This window comes from Penicillium cosmopolitanum (genome assembly GCF_028827165.1).
Source record: "Penicillium cosmopolitanum strain IBT 29677 chromosome Unknown utg000006l:49.0-5199605.0:1.0-5204138.0, whole genome shotgun sequence".
Taxonomy (NCBI): Eukaryota; Fungi; Ascomycota; class Eurotiomycetes; order Eurotiales; family Aspergillaceae; genus Penicillium; species Penicillium cosmopolitanum.
In genome coordinates this window covers 4,497,001-4,516,710 of record NW_026622676.1, presented here as the reverse complement: position 1 = coordinate 4,516,710, position 19,710 = coordinate 4,497,001, and the positions used below count along the sequence as shown (strand labels likewise).

The following is a 19,710-nucleotide window of genomic DNA, read 5'->3' as shown; positions in this document are numbered from 1 at the left end:
GGTCAGGCGTGAAATTTGGACGGGGAATGCGCGCAAAGCCATTGCGATCTATAGTTTAGGCTGCATCAAGTTCAAGATAAAACCCTAAATTGAATAGAAATAGAATGGAATATCTCACAGAGCATGCCAGCAGTGTGCAACTTGAAAGTCGTTAGGCGGGGCTAATTATTTTCCGGGAAAAGGATTGAAAGTGGAATATTAAAGAGAATGGCACATTACTACAGAGCTGAAAGGGACCTCGGGAGAGGCGCCCAGGTGGATAAGCGGGGAACTTCAAGTTTTGAAAAGAAATGTCCCGTGCCATGTTTAACATTTTATGTTGAATGAAAGCCATTAAGAAAATAATTTGTTCTCGACTCGTAAAAGGTATTTGCTATGGATAGGTCCAGTAAACCGTAGCCCTCTGTGAAAACTTCTTGGTAAACGCCAGGCCTTAAGAAAAGGTGGATTGTGTACTACTAGATATTATAAGGCTCAGCATCCTCCCCAAAGATCAAATGCGGTCGCTCAGCAGCGACCTTCAGAAGCGTCTGGGCGAAAACCGAGTTAGCCCAGGAGAACCATGGGCGGGTATACGTCTTGATGTTGGTGACGTTGATCGACTCGTGCACGAGGCCAAGGAGACTCGAGTCACGGACGAGGTTGATGGACTCCATGATCTCGGTATCGTTGTCGGAGGTCTGAGCTTGCATGAGCAGAGACATGGGCCAGGCGTTCTCGAGACCAACTGCGATCAATGAATTAGCTAGCAACTTGAGGAGTAGGGTGCTGTGTCGTGAAAGCTTACTGTGGGGACCACCAATGCCGTGGAAAGCAGGACCTTCCAGGTAGTAAGGGTTACCGGCCTTGTCAGTGATCATCTTGCGAGTATTCTGGTAGACCTTGTCGCTCTTGTCGACGAAGCCGAGATAAGGCAGAGACAACAGGGAAGGAATGTTGGCGTCATCCATGAGAATACGCGAGCCATAGCCATCGACCTCAAAAGCATATACATCACCGTACTTGCCGTGGCTCACAATTCCGTGTTCCTTAACGGCCTCAGCAAGCTTATTGCCGCGCTGCTCCAACTCATCGGCCAGGTCATCATGACCTCCGGCCTTCTTAACAATCTTAGAGATCTTTTGCAGCTGAACAGACATCATGGCATTGGGCGGAATGAAATAGCCCAGGATAGTGGCGTCGTCACTTGGGCGGAATGCACTTCGGATAAGGCCAGTTCCATCGTTGAGGGGGTTGCCAACACCTTGCAGGTTGAGGGTCTCGGTTCCAATGTTTGTCTCGCGCTGGAAGGTATATTGGTTGGAGACAAACTGGTTCTTGGAGTTGAAAGTAGGCTTTGACTGCTCATCGATGACACGAAGAACGGTCTTGAGCGCCATGAACCAGCGATCGGTCAGGAACTCGGTAGAACCGGTATTCTCATGGAACTCGGTTCCCAGCAGCAAGAAGTGAGCGAGGGAGTCGAGCTCATATTTGCACTCGAATACAAAATTCTTGGAGTATGTGGGGTGTACAGTATCCTGCTGGGTGCTGTTCTCGGGCTTCACGCCGCTAATAGAGGGCGGCTGGAAGGCATTGCAGTAAGGCGATTGAATGACAAACTCAGCCTGAGTGTTGATAGCACCGAGAATCAGAGTGTAGAGACTCTTGTCATCGCTGGCCAGCTTCTGGTAGTTGGTCAGTTGATTGGTGGAATCACGCAACCACTCCGCATTGATATCGCCTGTCACAATAAACGTCTGTACACCGCTCCAGTCCGCACCATCGCGCCTGACGCGACGCTTCGAAGTTGCTGAGCTGGATCCATTGACATGCCATTTGATTGTGGTATCGAGGGTATTCGGAAAGGCGTTCCGGAAAAGTTGCGCAAGGTCTTTGTCGACCAGGCGCGAGGTCATATCATCAATAACCTTCTCGACGGAGGGGGAGCTGAATGTACGACATGCCTCAGCGGGTCGCTGGAAAGGCAATTTCAAAGGACCGTCGCTATAAGGGCCACTGTGAGAGGTTAGTCTGACTATTTGCGATCTTAGCTATAAGTGGGGTACATACTGCGGCGTCGAAGCGTACGAGGTGTAGTCGGGGCATGCTCGTTTAAGGATCGCAGGATTGTCACGTCCAGGAATCGCACTAGCTTGAGAGGCCAGGAGCGCACCAACAAGCAACGTAGAGAGGGTCATGACAGGCGAGGTGAGATGAATGAACAAAGCCCGACAAGGCGGGATTGGGGGTTGGGGGTAAATAAGAGGGGAGACATAGCTTGGTGTCGATCACAACCAGGCTGGGTCACGCATTCCTCCACTTCATTTCGTTTCGATTGCCGAGCCCAGGGTAGCTGCAGTACATACGCTCGATCCCGCATTGCTCTTTCGATGTTATTGATCTCGGGGAAATTGTGGGCGCGAGGTGACATCGTCCAGGGGACGAGAGGGACGGTTGCACCACGTCCCCACAAATGCGGAGAAGCGATCGGCGGTGTTTTGATTGAATCTACAAAATACACCATACAAGAGTACAAGAGTACTTAGTTACTACGACCACAACTATGTAGACTCCGTGCCAACTTCATCACCGGGTCAATGCTGAGCGAACTTCCATTCGTGGCTAACTTCCTATACTCCGTGCCTATGCGATCGATTACTTTTTTCCGAAGAACGACATGATGTTCCCCTGTCCAGCCTTCGGGCCTTTGCCCTTGGGTACGTTGACAGCCGGCTTCTTCTTAGGCGGTGCTGGCTCATCTTCGGAGAATGACTCCCATGAAGGTTCCTCTCGGGTGACTGTGCAAAGGTAAGGATGGTGGCTGGACCAGGGCTTAGATGATGATATTTGTACTTACCAAGGTACCCCTCTTCATCCTTCACCGTCCGCTTCTTCATGACTTGTCGCTTTCCACGGCGGCGCCCACCTTGTACGGTGACTTCTTCCTTGAGCTCGGCGGGTTTGGGGGGGGGGGGTTGCTCGACAGGTGTCGGTTCTCGTTCAGGCTCCTCGTCGGCATCCGGCATTTCTTCATCTATATTTCTATGAGTAATTTGTGACTGGCCTCACAGAAGCTCGGCAACATACCATCGGTATCCTCATCCTCCATCATCTGCTTGAGCTTATCCTCGCGGTCCTTCTTGCTCTCGCGGTTAGCAGGTGCCGACTTATCGCCGGACTCTGGGAAAAGCTCCTCCTGTTCTTCCTCGGAGGCATCATCCAATACAACTGTGATATGTGAGCTAGCGTACGATTCGTAGTCGCGGTAGAACTGACCATCCTGGCTTGGATCCGTCTAGATTAAAGCAAAAGTTAACAGGAGAAAAACAATTCGATGGGGCTGAGAGGGATACTAACTGATTGTGCGGGAGTCGATGTTTTTTGTTTAGGTTTAGCCTTAGCGAACGAACTGAAAAGATTACTCTTCTCGCGCTTAGGCGCCGTCTTTGCAGCAGGTTTCGATGATGATTGAGATTCGCTTTCGGAAGTTGGCTGGGGCGTTGACTCTTCCTTCTGTAAGGGCCGCTTTGTTGGGACTGCCGGTTCAGCCTTAGCTTTTGGGGCCATCGGTTCGGACTTGGACTTCGCGGCTGGGGGAGGAGGGCGCGCTCCAGTCCGTCGCTACACCAGTAATCATTAACATGGCGTCCATGAAGTCTTTGAAAGATTCTTTGAAGCTCAGACGGACCTTAACATTGCGATTCTGAATCATGCCCCATTGTCCACCACATTCCAAAGGATCGTCCTGCGCATGTGCCGTCGCAATTTCCCGGCACACATCTGTCAATGTATTGAGATCTTGAAGTACAGTAGGTTGAAGGCTGTACACATGGATTGTCGAGATGGAGTGGAAGGTTGATTTCGCGTCTGCGTACAGTTCCAAGTGTCAACACAAGAGTTCCTCGGCCATCAGCGGTGATTGTGGTGCCCAACGTACCCTCCAAATCTTCCTCCCGGGCAATGATAATGGACATCACACGCGGCGACTCAAAGGAGGCGTCTTGATTCGGCATCGAGCTGGGCAGATAGGGACTGCTCTGCATGACCTCGTCCTCATCCTTCGCATGGCCATTCGTTACGGGGGTCTCTGCTGCCGGTGGCTTCTGGAATCCGGATATGACGTATGTTGCGTGGACACTTTGGGGTTTCTTTGCATTTTCATTGCGATGGAAGTCATAGAGCATTCTAGATCCGAAAAATCAGCTTGGGTTTTCTTTCATCAAGCGGACAAAAGCGAGGGCAGTACTGTTTGGCCTTGGTGGCGTGAACTTTCAAGGCGCGGCTCAGAGCGCGGTAAGTGACCTGAAGACAATGAGCAGTGGACTATAAGAACTTTCCAAAGCTGCAACCATACCGTGCGCCTCTCATTGAGGACATTCTCTGCGAGATACATTTTGTAGTCCATGGTGCTTTGAAGCTCGGAAGCTCTCTAAGTTGCGTTGCTTGACGCGTGCCCACCACTTTACGCGTATCAGTCAGCGGGTCTTGGCGCGCCCACTCCGCCTTGCGAGACGCATCGTTCACTTCGCGACATTTGATATTGATATCTTGCAGACCGGCGCTATTGGACTGTCCGGTAGGCAGGCCCCTGATATTCCCTAGATGGACTCCTTTGATGTGCCCGATTCTACGGACTGGCTAGAGACCCCGCTTTCCCTTCTCGCACCTCTCGAGTCCTCACTGCGATGTCAAGTCTGCAAGGACTTCTTTAACAACCCGGTTATCACTTCCTGCTCGCACACCTTCTGCTCACTTTGCATTCGTCGATGTCTCAGCACTGAAGGGAAGTGTCCAGTTTGTCGGAGCTCGGATCAGGAATTGAAGCTGCGTCGCAACTGGGCGGTTCAAGAGTTCGTCGAGACCTTTCAAAATGCACGACAAAGTGTCCTTGACCTCGCAAGAAAGGAAGCAGCGCGTCTAAAGGACGGGGACTCTACGATACGTGAACCTTCACCCAAAAAGAGAAAGGTCGATCGCGTGGATGTGAGGGAGGAGGTCACAGTGGTGCAAGCCAGCCCACGTCGCGCCCGGACAAGGTCACAACGGATCAAGAACGATGCACCAAACACTGAGCCAGTGCCGGTGGCTCAGGAGACAATCGAAGTGATTGAAGATAGTCAAGACGAAGGAGAGGAAGAATACGTTCCTGGTTCGTTCCCTTTTCCTCGCGCATTTGAACCAATCTCACATTGCTGCAGATGACGGTATGGTCGCGTGTCCGATCTGCCAGCGCAAGATGAAAGCCCACGCAGTATTCTCTCACCTCGATACCTGTCAAGGAATAACACCTGCGCCTCCACCACCGTCCAAACCTTCCGCTTTCAGGTATGTATCGAGTATCGGCTTGCGCCCAGGTATTGACGCTAATTGAGTATTGAGTGTCGCGCATAGCTCCCTACAGCCTCAACCGAATCGCCTCCAGAGCTCACCCGGCAATGCCCCCGAAAGAATACCCGCTATGAATTACTCCTTACTGAAGGATAATTTACTACGGAAGAAATTGAGAGAGCTAGGAATTCCTGATTGGGGGCCAAGGCCGTTGCTTCAACGGCGACACACTGAATGGATGAATCTATGGAACTCCAATTGTGACTCCAGGATTCCAAAAACCAAAAGAGCCTTGTTGCAAGAGTTGGACATATGGGAGCGGACTCAAGGTGGACACGCAGCAGGTCCATCGCCATTTGCAACGAACAGTGCTGTTATGCGTAAGGACTTTGATGCAGCCGGTTGGTCCGCAAGCCACGACACTGACTTCAAGCGTCTGATCGCAAACGCTCGCATAAAGAGCGATACTCAAGTGCGATCCACGATACCTGGGGCGTCTGAGAAATCCACAGGTGAATCATCAACAGGCTCCGCCGCACCTGTTGCACCCGTGGAAGCTCCACCTGACAACGGTATTCCCGTAGAAAGCAATCAAAACATTGAGCCTCGTTCGTTCGATCCGTCGGGCTGAGTAGCAGGCATAATCCAAGACAGACTACCGGCATGGGAATCCGGTGCTTGGATAACTGCCTTATTTTGCTTCCATCGGGCGTTCCTCGACCGACAGGTTTGAAAGCCTGTTGGTCAGCTGGGCTTCTGTATCTTTGTCCGCTTGCCTTTGACGAGACACCTCGCCCGATGCCTCCTTCGGGCTGTCCAACTCGGCCAACTTTCTCCGCGTCTCCTCCGCTTCGATCTCCTCCTTGGCCTCGCGGCCGCTCTGCTCCATTGCCTCCAGCTCGTCGTCGATTTCGCCCTCGTCTATTACTGGTGCGGCCTCGTTCATAATACTGCCAACCTCATCCACCTTCGCCATCTCCTGGCGCAATTCCTCAACGACATCCTCCACTCTCTCTGCGCCACCGATCTGTGCATGCAGACCACGAAGAACACCTGTGCTTGCCTCCATGACCTGGACGATCTCCAGCTGTCCAGCAGCTTGCTCGATTTTGGAATATACTTCCTCGAGCTGCGCAAGTGTATTGAGGCGTTGCTGCAGGTTGTGTTCGACCAACTTCTTGGACTTGAGAGCGGAAAGAGCCGTGATGCGATTCTTATTATTGAGGGCCGTCTTTGCGGAGGCTGTTAAGTCGGCAATTTTTTCTTCGAGGCCCTCGACTTGTCTCGTTATCGTCGAGACAAGTGTCTTGATTGAAGCGATGGTCGAATCTTGCTGAGTGATGTCTGTCGAGTCGCCTGCGGACTTGAATTTAATCGTCTGCGATTATCAGCAAATAATCTTTAGACCCACTGTATATAGCTTCCACCTACCTTCCCATCATATGATATCACGCCATAGTCGCGAGACAAATATACTAGAAGAATATCAAAATCTGCATCTGAGACTTCTGTCGCATCGTGCAATACGTCTGAGAATCGCTCGACGAAGCTTTCTTTCGAATATATAAGATCAAGTTTAGATGGCTTGTACCCGGTAGCCCTTTTGATAACCAAGTCTGCGGCTTCCTGATAATACCATGACAGTGATTAGAAGAGTAACCGGCAGTAGTCCACTGACGATAGAGGGAAATCTCACCTTAAGATTCTCAACCAGCACCAACTCCTGGACCTGCAATTTAGGTGAGGATTCATCCGAGCCAATCACAGCCCCCTTCAACTGACGAACCCCCCCAACTCATAACATTCCAAGGACTCAAAGCACTGGGATCAATAATACGCCATTGGCTCTTCTTTAAACACCCGGCGTCTGTCTTGTAAATCGGCAGCGGCACCATATTCCTCTTCTGCATCGCCTCATTCTGTAAAATGCCTAGAATCAGCACAGTTTCCCTAGTCAAAGAAAATACTGGACCCAAGGACGTACAAAGACAGCACCCAGTGCCACGGGCCTGCCGAGGTCTGACAGCTCCAAGTCCCGCAAAAGCGACTCGTCGGTGCGGAGAATGAGGTGATCGGTCTTCTTGCGCCGAGTAGCGCTATTATTCTGGGAGCTTGTAGACCCCGAGCGCACGCGCACACCGCGGGATGAAGTGTGGCCGCGCTTTGCGGCGTTGTTCAGGGCTTGTTCCCATGCAGCAACGTTAATGGCGTAGCCATCGGGGTTTGTCTTCTTTTGGAGGGCGAAGTCTGAGTAGAGGGAAGGGAGGCGGTTTCTGGGGCGAAGGATGGTTGTTGTTAGCCTTTCATACAACAGCCAGGATGTTGGTTTGCTTTGTGTTTGCGTTGCTAGGTGAGTTTTGGGATGCCGAGTACCTTCTGAATGCATCCTCGTTCTTGAGGATGTAGTCGAGGAGCTCGCTCATGCTGCTGGTATCTGCACTTCCAGATAGTTCAGCAAGGAGGGGAGGTATCTGGTGCGTAATAGGTTGAGCGCTCCGAGGCCCAGATTCTTTGTTGGGGTTGTGGTGGGGAAGAAAGAGAGAGAGTCGGAGATCACAACAACTACCGGTGGACCCCAAAGCAGCCCACGGGTCCGCAGCTTTATCGATAAGCCATGTGATTCAACCGGGGCTACCTTACCTTAGCAACCATACTAGGGCATCTGTTATTGGGAATAGTATTAGAACTTCTGGCTATGGTTATAAAATGGCATCCATTCATGATACTCATGCGAGTTTAGCCTAGGCAATTGATATCTGGTAAATTTCAAGTGACGAAGAATGATGTAGAAAGCGTGGTTATACCGTGACATGTTCCAACTCTATCACCTAGTAGTAACTATTACTAAAGCAATATGCAGGTCCAAGGTATGCACAGATGAAATTGACACAATGAAGCTGATCTATTCTTATATGCTATGATTGGATATTAATATCATGCCTAGGCTCGTTCAAAGTCATCATTGGGCGCCTCCTCCAGAGTTCCGGGCCCCGGGCTCAGCTTGAGATTGCCCGCATCCAGCTGCGCTGGAAGCCCGATCAACGAGCGACGATGACTGCGCTTATCAAGTTTCTCGCTAATCTCTTCCGTACCAATGGGATCCTCAATCGGTGATTCGTCTCGGGCATCGAAACCTCTAGCCTCGAGGTATTCCACCTTCACGGCATGTCGCAAGTTATCAACGAAAGTCTGCATCTCCGGCATGGGGAAGGCTCCATCAGCCTCTAATACATCGGCATATAGACGTTCCGCCTCTTCAAGACAAGCTGATGCTAACGAAGGCTTTCCTGCCTTCAACCACTGGTCGGCAGCAAGAATACTCCACATGCCGGCTTTGCGTCGTCGAGCACCCCACTTCGCGCCTGTCACAGTGGTCTTGGAGGCATAGCATGCAGCCACCCGTTCCATAAAAAGGATTTGACCGATCGACTCAACTAAGCCAAAGTCCATGACCCGCATGGCCCACCTGGCGGCAGTTTCGATGGCAGATCCGCCCCGGGATTTCAGGAGTTCAACGGCCAACGTAAGAGAACGAAGGGCGTGGGGTGCGTCAGAGCATCGCGTGAGGTAAGAGTAACAAGCCGTCTCAAACATTTGATCAACGCTTTCTAGTTTGATTTTGGCCGACATCGCCAGTGGGTTCAAGAGCATACTCACAGCACACATCTCGTGAGCGCCGGCGTGGTATTTCCAAGCCTTGTCGTTGCCAAAGTCCGAGCGAATCATGTCGTACGTTGACGCTGCGAGTTTCCAATCGCGAAGCATAAATGCAAAATCGGCCATCTTTCGCAGAGTAGCCTCGGGAGATTCTGGCGCGTAGAAGTTCTGTGTTGTATCATAGTTCCCACTATTCCCGCCAGATGACCCAATACCGGAACGTGAACTGGAGCCGAAGGGCCATCGACGTGACACTGCTGCAAGTCGGCCGCTGATGCCGCGCCTTCGGGATGCAACTTGGTCATTCCAAACGGCGACTCTGTTCTCCATGAATGGGATTACTGATTGCACCATGAGCTCCCGAATGAAGGTCTTGATGGCGGTGGCGTCGGAGTCGAAAAGGTAGGGGGTGCCATCTGTACCCAAGTCCACAAGCGTTTCTAGCAGAGCATTAGTGTAAAGTTACATAAAGAGACCAGGAGTGGTACTTACCTGCTTCTCCAACCCCCAACAAGTGCTCCTGCGGAGATAACCACTCGCACGGGGGTACTTGTGTACTGTCATCATCCGTAACCACACATTGACTGCTCCGCAGCCTCAAAAGATGACAGTGTAATCCGAAATGCCTCTTCATCTGATCATATAATTTGGTAGATTCCGCGATATCATCCCGTTCTTCATCATGAATCAAAACGTAATACCGAAGATAGTCCTGCTGAATCCAATCCGGCAGCCGCTTTTCCCCAGTATTGCTCTCCGCATAAAGCTGCCGAAGTGTCTCCAGGGGTGCGGTATTCCGGGAGCTGATCGCGATGACGCTGGCGACGGGATGACCGAATGTTTCGTGAGGGGTCGCGGACGTAGACGACAGAAGTTGGCGGAGGAAAAGTTTGGACAGCGGTGTCGTAGCTGGGATGCCCAAGACGTCTTTCCCAGAGATGGCACCTCCCAGTGTATCTTCTCCTGAATTCAACTGTTTCTCCAGAACCTCCTCCATCTGCGCCAAGGGCGAGTCGCGAGCAGCATTGGCCGCGCCGAGACCTTTGATGTTCACGAAGCGTACCCCATAGTCTTCCCAAGCACGACTTGATCCGATACTATCCCGAATGACCACCTTCCCCGGTATTGTCTCGCCAAAGGGCCGCACCAAGTCCCAGAAGCCCCCTTTAAACCCCTTATTCCTCACCAGCGCATCGGTGTCCTCGGAGGCATGAACAGCGACAGTAGGAGAAAAAGCGCGGATGATCAACGACCTGATATCCTCTGAGCCGTCGGAGCGTCCATCGAAGGGTGAGCCGATTGAAGACCGGGCTAATTGCGGGGTGGAGGATCGACCGGAGCGAGATTGGGGTGATGAGGATCGGATCGGTAATTCGGCGGTTGCTGTAGGCAGGGGCGAGGTCGGCGATGACCCCGTACGAGCGTCTGCCAACTCGGCGTCCAAAGAGGCAGTGGCCTCGCTTTCATCCGGGTATCGTGATTTGGACGCGTTTCGCGCAACGCCGGGCGAGAAGGACGGCGGAGGTTTCACCGGGGTACCATCACCGGGCGATGTCATGGACACCGAGTATTCTTCAAGAACCTAAATTCTAAGTGTTCAAGAATTGGCAGGCCCCCCATGGACTGCGTTTTGATGTGAAGGGACGGTGGACGGTCTGGGTGGGTGACAACAGGATAAGGTCGGGTTCGGGGCCGATCAGGTCAGGCTAGTTAGATGGGTCAGGGTATGGCGTGAAGGAAGGCAAAGTTGGACAAAGCGCTTGGACTGCAGTGGCTGCGGGTGGCTCTGACGAGGGTAAATGAGGAGGGTTTGGGTTTGGGCAGGGTTGATATGGCTGGTAGATACAAAGCAATCGCCCTGCGGCACGGAAGTGATGAGTCCCTCCCTCAACCCAATCGATGCGGTTGGAGTTGGAGAGTGGAGTCCCGCAATACGCCCTTAATAGAAAAAAAATACTGACTTTGAAGAGACAGTTTGAAACTGGTTAGTTATCATTTAATTTTCTATACAGTTGTATACTCAACAGAAATTGATTTTTACTCAAGTTTATATACTGTAATTGCGGGCGCATTCAAGTTCAGCTTGGTGGTGACGCAACCACGTGAGGCCGCAGCTTATCGATCAGCAGTCACGGTGTGAGTCAATCTTGAAGTCAAGTTTTCTATGACTCTACACTACTCGACCTTGACTCTATACACATCTCCATGGACGCCGGAAGTCAATGACCCGACTGCGCCTGCTGGGATCTGTCTTTGAGATCTCTCGCTTGTCTTTCATTCACGCTCCACCTCTCCACTTCCGCACCGCAGCTCTACCAACACGCCCGCGCAGCTTCTCCAACCCCCTCCTACAGGCTTGCGCAGCTAGCTACCACCCTCTCATGCGTGGCCGCGAATCTGAATCCCATTCTCCCGAGCCAGCGAGCAAGAGACGACGCATATCGACCTCCCCCTTCACGCGGGGTGCCTTGCGCGAAGAAATGGCACCAACCCACATCCACCCCACCATTGAGCTCACTCCGATCGAAAGCACCCTCCGAACCCTCCTCCTAGACGTTGCGCAGTACATCCAGCAAAATGGAATTGTGGAAGAAGGCAGCAATGAGCCAAGATACCCCGAAACCGTGTTGCGATTCACAGGCGGTTGGGTTCGAGACAAACTGCTTGGGGTCGGCAGCCATGACATCGACGTGGGGATTAGCAGTATGACGGGTCACCAGTTCGGAAATGCCCTGAAGGAATATCTGGATATCCCTGAGAATCTTGAAAAATACAAAAAGGGATTGCCCAATGGTGAAATCCATGATGCCATTGTCAGTATCCACAAGATCGATGCCAACCCCGAAAAGTCAAAGCACCTGGAGACGGTGACAACCAAAATTTTCGGGCTGGATATTGATCTGGTCAACTTGCGCAAAGAGACATACACGGACGACAGTCGCAATCCACAAATGGAGTTCGGAACGGCGGTGGAAGATGCTTTGCGACGAGATGCCACGATCAATGCGATGTTTTATAACCTCAATGAATCCTGCTTAGAAGACTTGACGGAGCAAGGATTGGAAGACATGAAGAAGAAGATCATACGCACACCATTGGAGCCATATCAAACATTCAAGGACGACCCTCTCCGGGTACTGCGATTAATCCGATTCGCCAGTCGATTGGAGTACTCAATCGACGAGGAAGCAGAGAAGGCTATGCGAAATAAGGATATTAGCGATGCATTGAAGCTGAAGATTAGCAAGGAACGCGTTGGAACCGAGTTGGAGAAGATGCTGCGCGGTAAGTCTACCTCTACAGCTGTGTGTCTCTTTGCCTTTTCTTTCTTTCCCTTCTAACGACAGTCAAAATACCCTACAGGGCCCCATCCTCTTCACGCATTGCAATTTATTGATCGAATCGGAATTTACTCGACTATCTTTGCCAATCATCACGACCAGGCCGTTGCGGATACATCGAGTTGGTCTCTTGCCTACAATTCTCTGCAGCAGATCTTACACCCAGAGCCTGGAGCTCTCGAAGCCGATATCGATCGCCTGCGTGGGATCCTTATTCATCGTGATGACAGCGCTTACTATGCCTGGATGATTGCAACATTTGCTCCGTGGACATCAGTCCCTATTCGAACTCTCCCGGTCCTAAGGGGAAGCCTCTTCCCACTAGACCCGTTGAGATTGCCCGAGACGGCCTCCGCTGCGACAATAAAAATCTGAACGTTCTCCGCGACGCGACATTAAACTTTGCCGATATTATCAAGTGGAAGAACTCCTTATTGGCACACGAAATCAGTGGCACGCCCGCCGAGATTCGTCAGCAGACCGGGCTGCGAATCCGAGGCTGGGGCAAGGATTGGAGGTTGTGTATGGTATTGGCCATCCTTCAAGAAGTCATGCAGGGAAGAGATCTCAGCCAAGGTGAGAAGACATTGAGATGTGCTCTCCGCCACTCAATCAACGCCCCAGATCGACCCAACCGTACTAACCATTCAACAGTGGTTCGGGAATACAACCAATTCCTTGCGTATATTGTAGATAGTGACTTAGAGAGCGTATGTGAACTCAAGCCCATCGTAAATGGAGCCGAGATCATGCAAACCCTGGGTAGTCCACCAAAAGGGCCATGGATGAGCAAAGCGACGGCGTTGGCGATGGAATGGCAGCTGTTGCACCCCGCGGGCGATAAAGCGGCAGCGCTGGACGCGATTGTCGACCGCCGCGCAGAGTTGGGCTTGTGACGACGATTGGACGGACCGGACCGCCTTGGAACTTCAATCCATTTTACCTCTTCCGCTTTTACTTCCACTTCCACTTCCACTGTCTCCATATATCTCCACGTAATGGATCAGCTTCGAAAAGAGGCCCGTCGCGTCCTCCAGCAAACTCCCTGGAATCGCCCGACCACCTTGGAGTCCGCGTCCACCCGCTTGACTCTGGCACAATTATGGACGGACGTCTCATCCCATGAGAACTCCTCCCATTTAGATGTGAGATCGCTATTCCACAATATAGACCAAAAAATGCATGAAAATGTGCAAAATTTCAGACAGTGATACTGATGTGATATAGGCCTGCGAGAGTCTGTATGCCGCGCTCAGCTTCCTTGAAACCGGCTATGATCCTCTGCTACCAGCGCAGGATAATGCAGCGGAAGCCACGGCAATCAATGCCCTATGTCAATGGGCAAGTCAACTGGCCCTGCCGTCATCGGAATTTGCAGTGAGCTTCGATGAGAATCCTGAAATCACCGAAGGTATGTCATTTTCAAGGTTTGCGTGTGGCCTGCGGCCCGATGAGATGAGCAACGCTGAACGATGAGCAGAAGACAAAAACTCCCAAGAAGAAAGCCGCCTGAAATCAGAACTGGCAGCACAGTTCATTACCTTGATGGGGGCAAAGGCTATTTCCACTCTGGAAAACAACTCAGTCGCCAGTTCTCCGGATGTCATTGTCGCCATGGCGAGCTTCACCTCCGAAAAGGATCCCTGGACTACCAACGCCAGCAACAACTGTGCCGAAATACATCTCAACATGGCATGTCAGAATGATCTCTGGCCGATCATCGAAAGGGTTCTGAGAGAGAAAATCAGACCACTCTTTACCAAGACGAAGAATCCAGCGATTACAAGCGAGGGCCGTAAAAACCTCCATCCCGTGGCCCGAACTCGCTTCGATGGGGGCGCTCTGGATGACTCGACAAAACCGTGGAAAACCACGGATGTTTACGCCCCAGCTGTACTCTCTTGGATCATATGCCAGTATAAGGTATGCCTTCAGTGACCTCAAGATTCTTTTACACAAGTTGACCCGTCCAAGCCCGCCCACAAAGCCAGCCTCGAAGCACATTTCCCGCTCCTAGTCCCAGCCATTCTAGCTCTGATAGATGATAATAACATCACCTACAAAACAAAGGGATGCGATCTTCTCAGCCAGCTCCTCAATCCCATCCAGGAAAGTGGTTCCGATATTCTCCTCCGAACCAACCTGGTTTCGGTCTTCCAAGAAGCCGTCACGGCCTGCCTCCTCTCACTACCAAGCATCACACCAGAACCCAGTTCTCTAAAACTTCTAGGGGCAGCATACCCTGCCCTCCTCGCTCTTTTAAAAGCCACTTACCAACTCACCTTGAAACAACCAATCTCACAAACGGAAAAGAACACGCAATCCTATATAACAAATCTCACCAAAATCCTCCGAATCAAACCTCATCTCATCCTTCCACCACATCAGCTCATCTACACCTGCATCCACAAATGCACCTACATCCTTCCCTCACGCCCGTTTATCAACTTTCCTTCTCGGCTGGATATCAACATTCATCTCTGAACTGGGAATTCACTCAACAAAATACCTCCAAGACATCATCCCTATCCTGTACACCACTCTCTCAAATCCATTCGGAACAGCCCACCCACCACTCCTATCCGCAGCAATCGCAACCACTAAGACAACCATCTTGGCCGCCCACCCCCGTATATGGAGATGGCGCGGTGAAATCTTGGGCGGTCTCGCAGCATGCTGGTTACATGTGGCTGAAGAACGGAAGGGGACTGGGGAAACGCCAACCCCAGTGCTCGACGCATTAGCCCGTAGCCTGCAGAGCACGGCTTTTGCTTTAAAATATGCGCTGCAAAATCCCGTGCCAATTACGGGTGGGGCTTTGGATCCGGATCAGGTCGCTGTCAAGGAAGAAGTTCAGAGTGGGTTCCAGGCTCTGGTCGATGCGGATCCTGAGTTGGAGGGGCTTTTTGTTCCAGATGTTGCCGAATCATAGTCTAAGCTTTGTACGAAGTTGAAAAAGCATAGTCACAAATTCATTTATTGGTGTTCACTACATGATATTGAAGCCATGGTTAGTTTGCTACGCTGATGGTATGAAGGATTTACTTCAAGTTCGGGCAAGAAGCAACGCCGCTAGTGAAAGCACAGCCAATCACAAAGTAATCTTAATGCATTCCGGGGTATCAATCTGAAAAGGAAGACGGTACATGCTATATCACAAAAGAGAGAGAGAGAGATCATCATCATCATCATATATCAACCCGTTGCTTAAAAAGACTCTTCCCCCGCAACCACTGCCGATACCGCTTATACCGCTTCTTCTGGTAATCCTCACCAATCACAGTGAGACCTTCCTCAGAAACATTCAGGAACTCCGCGTAATCCGCCATGTTTTCCTCGGCATTTGCTTCGAGTGCAGCCTCCTCGACATTAAACCTGTTCGCATATTCGAACAGATCCGAGTTCGGACCGTGCTCGCCCCGAGATGTGGCTGTCAATCCGTCCTCTGATGTCACGACCAGCGGGACTTTCAGTGGATGATTGATGTATCGCTCGTATTCTTCTGCTTCCGGGCCTGTGACGGATGGGTTGAGTGAGTCTGTGACTAACTGGCCGAGCGTCCATTGGGCTATTTGGTCTTTGCTAGGAGTTGTTTGGGCGTTTGGGGCGTTTATGGGTGGGACGCGGGAGTTGTGTGGTATTCCGAAGGAGGATTCCTTGATTATCCCTGTTAATGGAGGTTGTTTTGATGAAGATGGTGCCTGTTGTCGCCATAGGTCAGTGGTTTCCGTGAGTGGCGGGGTTGAAACGGCCGCATGGCTATCGGATGGTTCCTGTATCTTCACACTTCTGGTTGGTGGCCGGTCGCGCTGGTGCTGGTCTGCTGGGATGCGAGGCACGAATGGGCTGTGGTCTGGGGGCGCATGTCCGGGACGGATTTGGAGCGGATAGCGAAAGGTTGAGTTCATCTTGTAGGAGAAGACTTTGGAGAGGGTAGACAATGCGAGTGGGCGGTAGTACTCCAACCAGTAATCATCGAAATGCGAAAGAGGCTCTTTCGGACGGGATGGAAGAGGCGGGATTTCTCGTTCTTTCAAGTTTTCCGGGGTGAACCATGAGATATAATTCGGTCGCTTCTTCTCCAAATATGACCTTGGGTCAGAATGGTGAAGGTAGTAGTCAGTAGACAGATCCCATAGCATCGGAGCGCCCTGTGCATATATGTAATTTCCAAGGAACAGATTGTAGGCCTCTTGTCGCTGGGCGTCGAGGAAAGAGTTGTTATAGTATCGCTTAAAGCTTTCGACCATGTCACGCGAGTGACTGCTCCACTGGTTGATTTTTCGATATGTTGCCATGGTGTTTACAAGATGAGAGCCTCCGTACTGAATGGCAATAGTGTCACCGTGATCGTGCCACATGTTGGTGAACAGATTGACAGCATCTGTGTCATATTCAACTGTCATCTCATCAATAACACCAAGGGCGTGGAGTTGATGCCCAAGAGCTCGCTTGCCTATGACAAATTGCGCGGCATTTGTACGGTCTAGACAATCGATGCAATTCGTCCGTGCAACGCCATTCTGAATTTGCAATCCCGACTCAACATCATTGCCGTTCTTGAAAAACCCGGTCTTTGGAATGATACCTCCCGCTATTCCTTCAAGCGTTTGTATGACGTCCTGATCTCGGCTCTTCGATGCACGACTCATGTCCCATGCCTTGTAGATGAGCTTTTTGTCTTCTGGGAGAAATTGGTTGAGATATTCCACGGCGTTGGTGAATTCTTTAAGGAGTTTCGATTCTCTCGGCGTCCTTTCTCGAGATTTGACGAGATTGAGAATGTAAATTGGGGCGCCGTATCTCTCGAAAAGATTATCAAAATGCAAGGCTGCGGCTGAATAGAATGGATCCACCAGGTTCAACTCAATGTCTGGTTTTGGTGAAACACCTGTATTCTCTTGGGTCCAATAGAGAGGTATACTCCCACGATGTTGGACATACGAAGTGTAATTCGGATTGGCGTGCAATGTAGGGCCAGCAGAGTGAAAGGAAGTCGTTGTCTGCTCAGAGACAATCTGCTCGGTCTCCACGTCATTCGCAACAAACCCCAGGTCATTTGCACCGCGCTTAAGGAAACGAGCACCAGCAAAGAATCGAGACCTACGGGCAATGATGGTAATATAAACCAGCCGCCCATATACACTTATCTTCGACTGGTCAACATATCCATGAATGATGGGAATGCACCAATCGTAGGGATTTTTGAAAGTCCCTATTGCCGGGGAGAGCAGGTGATTATTCCAGACGAACATGGTATTGCTGTCCTGTCCTTCGGGTCGAGGCGATCCATCTTGATGTGCTCTTCTTTCCCGCGAAATATTATGTTGCAATGTCCGAGTGATGTCATAAGAGTAGCTAAAATAGAATGATCGAGTGAGGTCTAGGTTGTTGAGGATCGCTCTGTATCGTTCTTCTTCCGACTGCTTTTCGGGCTTCATGCGAGATGCTTCGGCTGTCGTCAATGAGATGAGCTCGGTCTCATCGATTTGGTAGATATTGTGTCCGCCCAGAATTGCAACTTGGCTTCGCTTCGTTACCAGTAGCATGTAGTACGCTCCGGTGAACCGAATGAAGCCGAGCAATGCCCATGCGCTGGATTTCTGCTTCAGGCCACCCGAGCTCTTATTACCATCATCAATAGCATCCAATAGATGCACCATCTCTCTCTTTGTATAAACCATATCATCCTCCGTGACGCTCAGCTCGTCCGATTCGGAAGTGCGATCGATTTTCAGAATCCGGAAGCGTGTCTCCGCCAGATTGATGCCAACAATATAGAAACGTGTTGCTGTTTCATAAAGGGTGAATTTGTGCATTCGATTCAAGCCTTCGTCTTCAAGGTCCAACCCTGACCGATGTTTCTGTGCGGATATAGGGGAGGATTCTCGCTCGAAGGATGTAGCAACGCGGGGCTCCTCGTCTTCTTCTTCCGCCGGTATCTCTGAAGATATCGAATGCGCCCCGGTGAGCTCGCTGCCAGAGTCGATTTGAGCCGCCCGAGCTGCAGTCACCGATCGATTCGACGTGGGGGTGGCAGAGTCCACCGACTCGCCGTCGGCCTGTTTCCTGGGTTTTGCCTCATTGTTGGAAGGGGGATGGTGATCGTCAACATGTGGATCGGATACTGGACCTATTAAGGTCACATCGTCGAAGCTCTCCATCGCCAGAGCGATGTATCCAGAGCTGTCGATCAAGATGATCGGAGGAGGTGCGGACAAACGAGTCGGAGGGAGCTTTCCCCACACTAACAAAGGCACCCGTGACTGTGACGTGTTTGGTGGCCTAAGGCAACGAAGATTTATGCCAGTACTGCTAGTAGTTCAAGAACTACTAACTACTGTCTGCGCACGCTTTTTTGAGAATATGTGATATTCCATTTCTAAACAGTCTACACTTATATTCTCCTTTTCTCTCCTCTGTTTCAACGTTACATCACCCCGGCAAAAGATCCTCCACATTCTCTTCACCCTCTCAGAAGTTCAGAATAACCTATACTTCACTCGCCCTTCAAGGATCAAACGATCTGTAGATAGATCGCTTAACCGCAGAGGTGCGCTCCACTGGAAATTTGGATGCCTATTGAAAAGTCAGTCTTTAATCCGACATGCACTCTGGAAGCAAGTGACACCTACCGCTTGCGTCATAAAGGAAGCCATCGCTTCTGATGTAGACGTCTGAACGTATGTCAGTTGATATTCTATAAACTGATGGACAGCTAGTTTAGCTTGATAGCATACCTCCATAGCTGGATGGCCAGGTATAAGCAACGGAGTTCTTGCTACACACGGAGGAAGCAACCCAGAAAAATCCCCATCCACCTCCAACGGTGACGGAACCTCCGTTGTTCAGTTGAATCTCAGAACCTTGATCATCCTGAATCCAGCCATTCTTGCCAAACTGGTTGTGGACATGAGTTGCGGTGGCGGACAGAGCCGTGGCAAGGATAACAAGCGTCTTGGGAATCATCATTTTGGCTTGTAGTCGAAAATTGAGATCTGGACAGATGGAAGATGCCTTTCAAGGGAATTGCAAGTTGAGGTTGTCTGGAACACCTTTGTTTCTGGTAATATCATCGAGTCGCGGGAATCCAAGAGGCTTTTATAGTTCTCGAGCTGGATTGAATTGATTGTTGCCCTAATATCTTGGATCACGGAATGAGTCGGTCGAAAACCTTGCACGATGGTCTGAAAAATAGATCTGACCTAATCATGATACTATATTGGTCAGTTCATTTTCCTGATTTGACACATTTTAGATTGAGACTTTGGTGGGATATTTCTTCTTCAGCACACCTTGAAGTCCGATTGGCGTTGATGAATTTAGCCGGCTGAAATTGCTCTTAGGCAATACGCACGGGCGAAGTCGAGGTGGTATAGCCCCTGCATTCCCTACCTCATGC

General features: G+C 50.8%; 9 protein-coding genes across 9 annotated transcripts; 3 read left to right on the top strand and 6 right to left on the bottom strand.

The window, feature by feature from the left end:
- Positions 1 to 458: 458 nt before the first annotated feature.
- N7509_006215 (glycoside hydrolase family 125 protein) lies at positions 459 to 2,180 on the bottom strand (the record flags this gene model as incomplete). The annotated part of the gene is made up of 3 exons (XM_056630852.1): positions 459 to 727; positions 788 to 1,998; positions 2,053 to 2,180. The coding sequence occupies 3 exons, from the start codon at positions 2,178 to 2,180 to the stop codon at positions 459 to 461; spliced, it is 1,608 nt and encodes a 535-aa protein (XP_056490154.1).
- Positions 2,181 to 2,637: 457 nt separating this feature from the next.
- On the bottom strand, positions 2,638 to 4,387 carry N7509_006214 (uncharacterized protein; the record flags this gene model as incomplete). The annotated part of the gene is made up of 8 exons (XM_056630851.1): positions 2,638 to 2,780; positions 2,840 to 3,016; positions 3,070 to 3,277; positions 3,340 to 3,603; positions 3,671 to 3,849; positions 3,920 to 4,167; positions 4,229 to 4,284; positions 4,337 to 4,387. 8 exons carry the CDS (start codon positions 4,385 to 4,387, stop codon positions 2,638 to 2,640), a joined length of 1,326 nt encoding a protein of 441 aa, XP_056490153.1.
- A 197-nt stretch (positions 4,388 to 4,584) lies between these two features.
- On the top strand, positions 4,585 to 5,941 carry rad18 (E3 ubiquitin-protein ligase RAD18; the record flags this gene model as incomplete). Its single annotated transcript, XM_056630850.1, has 3 exons — positions 4,585 to 5,131; positions 5,181 to 5,307; positions 5,362 to 5,941. 3 exons carry the CDS (start codon positions 4,585 to 4,587, stop codon positions 5,939 to 5,941), a joined length of 1,254 nt encoding a protein of 417 aa, XP_056490152.1.
- A 60-nt stretch (positions 5,942 to 6,001) lies between these two features.
- N7509_006212 (putative vacuolar sorting protein SNF7 family protein) lies at positions 6,002 to 7,733 on the bottom strand (the record flags this gene model as incomplete). The annotated part of the gene is made up of 6 exons (XM_056630849.1): positions 6,002 to 6,688; positions 6,742 to 6,936; positions 7,007 to 7,104; positions 7,133 to 7,229; positions 7,295 to 7,583; positions 7,684 to 7,733. 6 exons carry the CDS (start codon positions 7,731 to 7,733, stop codon positions 6,002 to 6,004), a joined length of 1,416 nt encoding a protein of 471 aa, XP_056490151.1.
- A 517-nt stretch (positions 7,734 to 8,250) lies between these two features.
- On the bottom strand, positions 8,251 to 10,525 carry N7509_006211 (TRAPP III-specific subunit 85 family protein; the record flags this gene model as incomplete). Its single annotated transcript, XM_056630848.1, has 2 exons — positions 8,251 to 9,407; positions 9,460 to 10,525. 2 exons carry the CDS (start codon positions 10,523 to 10,525, stop codon positions 8,251 to 8,253), a joined length of 2,223 nt encoding a protein of 740 aa, XP_056490150.1.
- A 664-nt stretch (positions 10,526 to 11,189) lies between these two features.
- Positions 11,190 to 13,204, top strand: N7509_006210 (tRNA adenylyltransferase; the record flags this gene model as incomplete). Its single annotated transcript, XM_056630847.1, is given in 3 exon segments — positions 11,190 to 12,252; positions 12,331 to 12,574; positions 12,586 to 13,204. The coding sequence occupies 3 exon segments, from the start codon at positions 11,190 to 11,192 to the stop codon at positions 13,202 to 13,204; spliced, it is 1,926 nt and encodes a 641-aa protein (XP_056490149.1).
- Positions 13,205 to 13,306: 102 nt separating this feature from the next.
- On the top strand, positions 13,307 to 15,240 carry N7509_006209 (Tti2 family protein; the record flags this gene model as incomplete). The annotated part of the gene is made up of 5 exons (XM_056630846.1): positions 13,307 to 13,453; positions 13,536 to 13,719; positions 13,789 to 14,231; positions 14,283 to 14,626; positions 14,697 to 15,240. 5 exons carry the CDS (start codon positions 13,307 to 13,309, stop codon positions 15,238 to 15,240), a joined length of 1,662 nt encoding a protein of 553 aa, XP_056490148.1.
- Positions 15,241 to 15,496: 256 nt separating this feature from the next.
- On the bottom strand, positions 15,497 to 18,472 carry N7509_006208 (phosphatidylinositol-3,5-bisphosphate 5-phosphatase; the record flags this gene model as incomplete). Its single annotated transcript, XM_056630845.1, has 1 exon — positions 15,497 to 18,472. The coding sequence occupies one exon, from the start codon at positions 18,470 to 18,472 to the stop codon at positions 15,497 to 15,499; it is 2,976 nt and encodes a 991-aa protein (XP_056490147.1).
- A 559-nt stretch (positions 18,473 to 19,031) lies between these two features.
- On the bottom strand, positions 19,032 to 19,280 carry N7509_006207 (uncharacterized protein; the record flags this gene model as incomplete). The annotated part of the gene is made up of 1 exon (XM_056630844.1): positions 19,032 to 19,280. One exon carries the CDS (start codon positions 19,278 to 19,280, stop codon positions 19,032 to 19,034), a length of 249 nt encoding a protein of 82 aa, XP_056490146.1.
- Positions 19,281 to 19,710: the final 430 nt, after the last annotated feature.